Here is a 10,130-nt window from a genome sequence, read left to right on the forward strand (position 1 = left end):
AAAAAACCTGCGAACTTGGAATTCTGTATCTGGTGATAATTTCCTTCAAAGATAAAAATAAAAAGGTTTTCAAATATGTAAAAGATGAGAGAATTTTTACCAGCCTATCTTACTATAAGAAATACTAAAAGAAAAGTTTCAAGGTGAAAGAAAATGATCCCAGATGAAAGTAACTGTAGGAAAATATGAAGGGCATTGGCAAAAGTAAATATGTGAGTAAATATAAAATAATGTTGACTGTTTAAAACAGTAGCAATAATAATAAGAACTAAGCTTTCATCTCAATAAGCTAGAAAAAGAACATCAAATTAAGCACCCTCCTAACAAAAATAGTAGGAAGGAAATAATTTTTAAAAGAACATATTATGACTCATTTAATGCTAATACATTGGAAAACGTATATGAAATGGTCAAATTCCTTTAAAATACACCAAAACAGATACACAAAAATAGAAAATTTAAATAGTTCTATTCTTATTTTTTAAAAACTGAATTTGTAATTGAGAACTTGCTGGTGTAGAAAACTCCAGTCCCAAATGATTTTACTGGTTAGTTCTTCCAAATATTTAAGAAGGAAAGAGGAGAAAGCTTATGACACAAACTGTTGAGACTATTTCCCAACTCATTTATAAGGAAGGCGTAACATTATGATCAAGTGTATAGTATATTCCAGGAATGTAAGTTTGGATTAACATCCAAAAATCCATCAATGTAATTTACCATTATTAATAAGTAAAGGAGAAAAGCCATATAGTTATCTCAATAATTTTGAAAAAACCATTTGATAAAATTCAACACTCAAGCATGAGAAAAACCCTCAGCAGATTAGGGACAGATGGGCACTTTCTTTTACATACTAAGGGATTTTTACCAAAAGAAAAGAAAACCCCTCTAAAGCTAATATAATTGTTAATGGTGAAATATTGAACACTTTTCCACTGAAGATAGGAGATAGACAAGGATGTCCTTTCTACTTTTTTTTTAACATTGTACTACAGGTCTTAGCCAATGCAACAAGGCAAGTAAAAGAAATAAAATTATATAGATTGGAAAGGAAGAATAAAACTGTGGCTACCTGCAAATGCCGTGGTTGTGTACATAGAAAATCCCCAGGAATCTTCAGAAATTGAACTTAAAGTGCAGGATGCAAGATTTGTATACAAAACAATGAATTGTATTTTTATATACTAGCAATGAACAATTGAAAAACAAAAGCTTTTTAAACCATTTAACGTATTATTGTAAAACATAAAATATTAGTGATAGATCTAACAAAATATATGTGAAATATATATACCAACCCCCACACCATATTGCTGAGTGAAATTGAAGAAGGCTGACATATATGGAGAGATATACCATGTTCATGGATTGGAAGATTTGATACTATTAAGATGTCTCCCCAAACTGATTTATAACTTGAAAGCAACCCCAAGTGAAATCTAGGGCTTTTGCTTTTCTGATAGAAATTGACAAGTTGATTCTAAAATTTATTGGGGAATATGTAAGACCTAGAACAGCCGAAATAACATGAAAAGAACAAAGTTGGAGAACTTATATGATCTGATTTCAACATTTACTGTGTAGCTTCAGTAATCAATACAGTGTGATATTGGTTTAAGAGTAGATAAATAGATCAATGAAACAAAATTGAGAGTCTAGAAAGAGACCTACACTTATGAGGTCAGTTGATTTTTTACAGATATTTCAAAGCCATTCAATGGAAAAAGGATAGTTTTTTCAATAAATGGTGCTAGAATAATAGTACATCTATATGGGAAAATAATAACTTTGATCCCCCCCCCAGCTTACACTGTATACAGAAATTAGTTTAAAAGCTAAACTATAAAGCTCTTACGAGAAAACATAGGATAATATCTTCCAACCAGAGAGTAGTCAAAGATTTCTTAAAACACAGAAAGCCCTTTAAAAATGGATAAAATAGACTTCAGCAAAAGTAAACATATTAGCTCATCTAAAGCATATTAAGAAAAGAAATAGGCAAGCCACAGACAGGGAAAAAATATTTGCAATAAACATATCTGACAAAGGACTTGTATGCAGAATATAAAGACAATTCCTACAACTCAATAATAAAAAGACAACTAATTTTTTTAAATGGCCATAAGACTTGAACAGACACTTCAGATAGAAAGATAGTAGTCAATAGTCAATAAGCGTATAAAAAAAGTGCAACATCATTAGTTATCAGGAAAATGCAAATGATATCAGGAAAAGTTACAATGACATATCACTACAATCTTTCTAGAATGCCCAAAATTTAAAAGGACTGACAACTCGAAATATTAGCAAATATTGGAGCAACTGGAATTTTCCTACATTGCTGGTGGGAATACAAAATGGTGCAGTCCTTTTGGAATACAGTTGGGCAGTTACTTATAAAGTTAAGCATTTATTTAGCATTTACCCAGCAATCCCAAATGTAAGTTCAAAAAAGGATTAGTAGAATACGTTTATAGCAGCTTTATATAAAAAAAAGCCCCAAACTGGGAACAGCCCAAATATTCATTAATAGAAGAATGGATAAACAAATTGTGACATATTCATACAATGGAATACTGCTTGACAGTAAAAAGGAATGAACTGCTAATACACAGATGAATCTCATAAATGGTATAATATTATGAGAATCTATAACTATCTCAATAAAAATTTCAATTAAAAAAAGCATGTTGGGGCTTCCCTGGTGGCGCAGTGGTTGAGAGTCCGCCTGCCGATGCAGGGGACACAGGTTCGTGCCCCGGTCCGGGAAGATCCCACATGCCGCGGAGCAGCTGGGCCCGTGAGCCATGGCCGCTGAGCCTGCGCGTCCGGAGCCTGTGCTCCGCGACGGGAGAGGCCACAACAGTGAGAGGCCCGCGTACCGCAAAAAACAAAACAAAACAAAATTTAAAAAGCATGTTAAGCAAAAGAAACAAGGCACAAAAGAGTACATACTGTATGTTATTTTGTTTATATGAAGTTTTAGAAAAAACAAAAGTAATTTATGTTGAAAAATGTCAGAACACTTATAGCCCCAGGATGGGAGGGAGTTGACTGGAATGTGGCATGAGGGAACTTCTTGGGTAATTGTTCTATTTCTTGATTGGGGTGTTGGTTATATAGCTCTATGCATTATCAAAACTCATCAAACTATACTTTTGAGATTTGCACATTCTACTGTATGTAAATTATACTTTAATTAAAAAGAAAAGAGAGATATTTATATCTTTCTCTAATTTACAAGTTAGATTTTGTTTTCATTAACGCCATAGAAGGCCCTGCTCTTTATGTGGGTAGGCTTATATAAGAAATCTACGTTTGGAAGTCAATTTCTCTTCTTCCCTTTGCTTTTTTTTTCCCCTTCCTCTTCCTTCCGAAAACCACAGGAATGTGAAAGAAAATGGGTGACCATTGCAAGTAAAACTATAGCTGAAAACTTATATCCGAATATTCTGTCACTTGGACCTTGTGCAGGCCTATAATTTGAATGTGTGACTCTAGAAATGGTTGCTATGGTGATAAACCACTTGACTTAAATAGCATGTATTTTACTCAAAATTTAGAGAAATGGTAACAGTTTCTAGTAATTGTGCACTGGTATTAACTTGCAGGGATATGCCTAGAACTTACAGGTTTTGCATCCATTATCACCAGATGAGTTCATCAAGTTGAAGTTATGCCAGTGAATAATGAAATATGTGTGTTTAGCCCATTTCTTCTGGTTATATATCTCCCCTTGCACACATGGAACCCCCATTTCAAGATTAATAATATCATCTGGAGAAATCAGGCCCAGGGTGCTGAACCACAAAAAGATGGAACCAGAGGGAACCTTGTAAGGTCATCTTTTCTATCATTGTGCCTCTAGTAGGAATGACTATTCTTCAGCAGTCCCACATGGTAAGAGTCTGTCAAAGATGAGGAACAACTGAAATGCTGCTTGGGGGAACCCCTGGTGTAACCATCCTGACTGCAGCACTCAGAGATGCTGTCTAGCTTCCCAGTGCTGAAATCTTACCCCTTCTGCATTTTAAAATTGTGATTATGTGTGTGTGTGTGTGTGTGTGTGTGTGTGTGTGTGTGAGAGAGAGAACCTCCACTAGCACATCAGTAGCCTGTCTGTAAACCTTCTCTGGTCCCTTTATATCTATTCAGACTGGTTGTAGTATTTCAGATATGAATTCTTCATGATAAATAAGGATAGAAGAATTTTTTTCTTTGATTTCTAAGATGCTTTCTGATGATAGCCAGGTTCTCTTGGTCACTGTGAAATGGTATATTACAACAGTATCTTTAGAGAACAGTTTACAATGATTTTTAAATCCTCTCTTGGAAAACAGTCTACAGTGTTTTTTAGATCCTCTTTTGGACTGATAATTATGACCAACAGTCTGATAATGATCATTTAGATAGACTCTTTCCCCCTAGAACTGAATATTGAAATTTCTCTCTCATCTTTCTCCCGCTTTGTACAATCTTATGGGAGCTCATCACCTTCTATACGCCTTTCATGACCTGGAAGATCTTAGTAACTTCTGTAGCCTTGGCAATTTCACTTTCAGTTCTCTGGAAATTTCACTTTCCATTTCTTACAAAACTGTAAAATTGCATCAGTTACAGCAAAGATCCCTGAAGAATCCCATCAACTATGAGAGAAGAAAAATAAAAACTTAAAATTTAGGTAGCCTATCACTTACAGAAGAAATCCTTTTAAAAATCCTAGAGAAAAGCCTGGAAGTTGGAATTCGCCTTGGCTGTTTATATTCCAAGGAGATGAGAGGCTTGGCTCTTGGTGAAGAAAGTTGTAACTTGGCCTGAAGGGCATCATGTGGGCCAGCCTTCATCCGTGTTTTATTAGCATCAGAGAACGGTTTTAGTGAGGGGATATTTAAGTAGGGAGACTCAGTCTTTAGGAAAGCTCTTAGGATTCTGATTCCTAAATAATGGCACCCTAAACTTAATGAAGCTGCAAATTAGCAAAGAGAAATGGTAAAGTACATACATAATATTTTACAAGGTACACACATATACACAGAAGCTTTTAAGCATTTGCAATAAGTATTTGCATTTAGGTAAATAGGCTTGCATTGATGTTACCAGGGAGTTAAGGAACAAACATTGTGATTTGTTTCCATGCAGCCAGTTTTAGGCTGATTTTGAAGCTCAATTAAGATATGGTTGACTAAAAATATTTGCAAGCAATGCTACCAACAAGGGATTAATTTCCAAAATATACAAAAAGCTCATATAGCTTAATACAAAAAACCCCCCAAAGAACCCAATCAAAAAATGGGCAGAAGACCTAAATAGACATTTCTCCAAAGAAGACATATAGATGGCCAAAGACACATGAAAAGATACTCAGTATCACTAATAATTATTAGAGAAATGCAAATCAAAACTACAATGAGATATCACCTCATACCAGTCAGAATGGCCGTCATTAAAAAGTGTACAAATAATAAATGCTGGAGAGGGTGTGGATAAAAAGGAACCCTCCCACACTGTGGGAATGTAAATTGGTGCAGCCATTATGGAGAACAGTATGGAGGTTCCTTAAAAAACTAAAAATAGAGCTATCATATGATCCAGCAATCCCACTGCTGGGCATATATCCAGAGAAAACCATAATTCGAAGAGATGCATGCACCCCTATGTTCATAGCAGCACTATTTAAAATAGCCAAGACGTGGAAGCAACCTAAATGTCCATCAACAGATGAATGGATAAAGAAGATGTGGTTCACACACACACACACACACACACACACACACACACACACTGGAATATTACTCAGCCATAAAAAAAGAATGAAATAATGCCATTTGCAGCAACATGGATGGACCTAGAGATTATCATATTAAGTGAAGTAAGTCAGACAGAGAAAGGTAAATATGTAATATCACTTATATGTGGAATCTAAAAAAATGGTACAAGTGAACTTATTTACAAAGCAGAAATAGACTCACAGACATAGAAAACAAACTTAGGGTTACCAAAGGGGATACTCGGAGCAGGGGGAGAGACAAATTAGGAGTTTTGGATTAACACATACATGCTACTATGTATAAAATAGGTAAACAACAAGGACCTACTGTATAGCACAAGGAACCATACTCATATCTTGTAATAACCTATAATGGAAAAGAATCTGAAAAAGAATATATGTATAACTGAATCACTTTGCTATACACGTGAAAGTAACACATTGTAAATTAACTATACTTCAATTAAAAAAATAGATTCATAATAACAAAAAAGTGGTTGACTATATTAGTTTTAATATGAATTAAATACCAAACTGGAAAAGAAATAAGAAAATAGGTACTCATAATGTTGCTGGTAAGAGTATAAGTTGGTACAACTGCAGTAGAAGGCAATACGGTGATGTCTTGCAAAATCACAAATCCATACAACTTTTAACTCAGAAGTTCTACTTCTAAAATGTATATCCTGTAGATATATTATTTACACATGTACACAATGACACAAGTACAAGGTTATTCACAGCAGCATTATTTTTACTAGTTAAGATTGGAAACAACCTGAATGTCCATTCTCAAGGAACTGGCTACATAAATTATGGTACATTCAAACAAGGGAACACTGCATAGCTGAAAGAAGAATGAGAGCTCTTTTATGTATTGACATGGAATGATGTTCAAGATAATTGTTAGTTTAAAAAGATCAAGGGGGCTTCCCTGGTGGCGCAGTGGTTGAGAGTCTGCCTGCCGATGCAGGGAACATGGGTTCGTGCCCTGGTCCCGGAAGAACCCACATGCCGCGGAGCGGCTGGGCCTGTGAGCCATGGCCACTGAGCCTGCGCGTCAGGAGCCTGTGCTCCGCAACACGAGAGGCCACAACAGTGAGAGGCCCGCGTACCGCAAAAAAAAAAAAAAAAAAAAGCAAGGTGTAAAAAAGTGTTTACAGTGGGCTACCATTTGTGTAAAAAAGTGGGAGTAAAGTGCGTCAATATATGGATTAGATTGAACCATATGAAATTGCCATTATTAGGCTGTTTTGACCTGCAAAAATGATGACGACTTCCATTTGGTTCCGCCTAATATTTGCTTGAAGTTCCATAAAATCTCTTCAGAAATGTGCACTGTAAACTGATAGTATTCGTTGTCTTGGATGGGAGGCAGAGCTGAGTTAACTAGGGTTAACTGAGTTAACTATATCACTAATCCTGCCAATAGAGACTTTCTGAGTATTTCTTCCCAGTGACTTCAACTTCTGAGTCTACTTTAATGACTCAAGTACATTAATTAGCAAATGGAACAGTGAAGAAGAATGGAAATGTTAAACCAGATATGAATATGAACACATTAAAAAGAAAATGACTGAGTCTCTATTCCTATTCTATAGATTATTTGTTGTAGTGGACGTGATGAAAACCATTTCCTCAACTACTCAGGTGATAACTCAAAAGGTGGAAATGTCAAAAGAGAGGTTAAACTTAGATTCACCTTTTAAAATGATTTGTATGTCAAGTGACTTAAATTTTTATGAATTGAAATGTCCAAGCTAGGGACCAGTTCTGTACTAAACAAAGCAGCTTGTCTTTAGCTGGACACTGGAACATGAGGGGTGTTGCTAAACGTAAGGAGTTTTCAAGGAGAAGACACAACCTGTATTACTGAAGGCTAACACATTTTGTTTTCTGTTTCTTGAAAGAATACACAGAGAAGCAACCCAGAAATTTTCCTGAGAAAATGCATCTATACAGAAAAGGACCTTTTTACTTTTCCAAATTTATACAAATTAATTTTTCAATGTGCAAAATTACCAGCTCAAGAATTAGCATATACTGTTATAAGGTCATACAAGAATGATAGTTTGAAGAAGCACCTATTTAAGGACTGTCTGCAGTAAGCAAACATCTGGTAAATTTTCTCTTTTCTCGAAATAGAGGTACCAAAAATCCATAAATGACCTGAGGTTTTGCTGCAGCCCTGGGAGTTCATTTATTCATTGGACAAATACGTACTGCTACTGTGTATAAAACATGGTCACTTGTATCACAAGAGTGATCAAAAAACAACACACGCACACACCAGGTTTATTTGTTTTGTGTTATATGTAATCTTTTCACCTTCTTTGAAAATTGTTAACCTGATTATTAACTCATGTGTATGCTTTCAGTTAACCAGAGTATTAAACTTAGGAGCCCTTTCCGAGCTCATTCTGTGTAAATGAGAACTCGCTGCATCTATAGCTCCTGTCTCATCCCCCATCCTGCTTGTGCCGGTCTCCTGAGACGTTCTCTGCTATTTTAGAACTCTATGCCCAGCTTCATTTAATGGGAAGTGAGCATTTCTAAAATGGGTCTAAGGTCAAAATGGACTCTGCTTCCCTCACAACAGCAGGATTAGAGACCGTTTCCTCCACTGTGGGGTGCAGTGACCTGAGAAAACACAGTTGCCTGTTAAAATTCCTTCTACTTGTTTCGTGCTTTAAAGCTCACAGAGTACTTTCGTGGCCACCACCTTAGTTCATTCTCATAATAAGCCCATGTAGTAAATGTGCAAATACCATTTTCCTCATTTAACAGTGAGGCATCAAGACTACAAAAGGTCTTCAGACCTGCCCAAGTGGTGTGACTGGGGTTAGAAGCCAGTCCCTGGAATCAATGCAGAGAATGGTGAGCATGTGAGGAGTGGGCCACATGCAGCAACTTTATACCCAGGTTAGAAAGAATAATCATGATGTGCTTGTCAGGGAATCCACACACATGTCAAAGCTCATCTAGAAATCCGGAAAGATGAATGATTACAACTGTGTCCAGATGGACTTGCCTATGTGAATGGTACCAGGTATTTACTTTCATTTTGCAGGGCAGTGGATTTGAAGTTGTGCCTGTAGTTTGCTCTATCCCAGACACTAAACAATTCCGTTTTCTTGAAGATGCTAAAGGAGCTTTCTTTGGCATTCAATAACAGTTTCACAGTGTGATTAGTTTATATCTCACGTCCGAAGAGAGCTCCAACTTGCACATCCTAGACAACTTTGTAGCCCCTCGCTTCTTTGAATTGATGTAGATTGCTTTGTGTCTGCAAAATTAATCCAGGCCTTTTTTTTTTTTTTTTCTAGCCCACTGCTTATGAAAAGACTTCTGTGCCCAGTAAGAAGGAAAACATGGATGACTCGGACATGAGTTACTCAAGTTACATATCTAGCAGACTCCCTTCAGTTGAACTCAAGGGAGAAATAGAGAAACCCCCCACGACTTCAGGGCAAGGAACAGCACCCAGAGGCACTGCTAAATCCATTGCCCTGCCTAGAACCAAAAAGAAACTCAAACAACGCTGAACAGTACAGAAACAGAGCTGCTCTTTCTAGTGCAATGAGGGTTTAGGAGGGGAAAAGGACAATAGTATGCCGAGCTTTCAGCGTTTCAGCCGCCCTGAGCCCTGCCAAGTGTTTGCACCAGTTTTAAAATTGAAGCAGTCAACTCCAAAGTGGGGTTAAAGGACAGCCAGCAACAGGCCTGATGGCTTGTGCAGCTGAAATCAACTCAAGGTGTTTTCGAGAGTTGTTCAGAGGAGTGGATGCCCTCAAAGCAAGGCTGTGGGCACACTTGTCCAGTTGTACTTCAGATTCTTACATTTAGGCACAATTATTTGTAGGGGAAACTGAGAGCCAGAACCTCAGTGGAGGTTCCAAATGATTATGTGCACTTTGCACTAGAAGATTTGTTAGGAAATTACTAATAAACTTGTCTATAAGCGTAACAGCCGAAGTGCTTCAGCCATTCACGTGTGTTCTTGTAATTTTAGGTTGCTGTAGATGGTTTAAGACAGCTTATTTTAAATGTAGAAAAATAGATTTTGTAACTGTTTGCCATTAACATGCTGCTAAATTCCCGACGTATCGATCGAATCAATAAAAAACCAGATGTCACCCATGCACATTAATTTTTACGTGAACAAGAGGTGACTATAATCAGGTCCTCTAGGCCCTAAAAAGCAAATTTTGGGCTTGGCCTGCTGCTGCAAAGGTAGGCACACATCTTTGGGGATGGTCATGAGGCTGGACACAGGGGAAGGTGCATCATTCCTCTTAGTATTATAGGTCTCTCCTTTGCAGCTGGACAAATAGTTTTGTCATTCTAGGTCACACTGGGT

The 10,130-nt window shown here is 36.9% G+C and overlaps 1 protein-coding gene across 1 annotated transcript in view; it reads left to right on the forward strand.

Moving 5' to 3' along the window:
* STK33 (serine/threonine kinase 33) overlaps window positions 1-9,741 on the forward strand; it is a 178,240-nt gene extending 168,499 nt beyond the window's left edge. Inside the window, exon 15 of the mRNA XM_033404568.2 lies at window positions 9,097-9,741. Within this exon, the coding sequence (XP_033260459.1) occupies window positions 9,097-9,315 (219 nt within the window). The 3' untranslated portion in view covers window positions 9,316-9,741. The remainder of the gene's footprint in view (window positions 1-9,096) is intronic.
* The last annotated feature ends 389 nt before the right edge of the window (window positions 9,742-10,130 follow it).

This window comes from Orcinus orca, chromosome 8 (genome assembly GCF_937001465.1).
Source record: "Orcinus orca chromosome 8, mOrcOrc1.1, whole genome shotgun sequence".
Classification (NCBI taxonomy): domain Eukaryota; kingdom Metazoa; phylum Chordata; class Mammalia; order Artiodactyla; family Delphinidae; genus Orcinus; species Orcinus orca.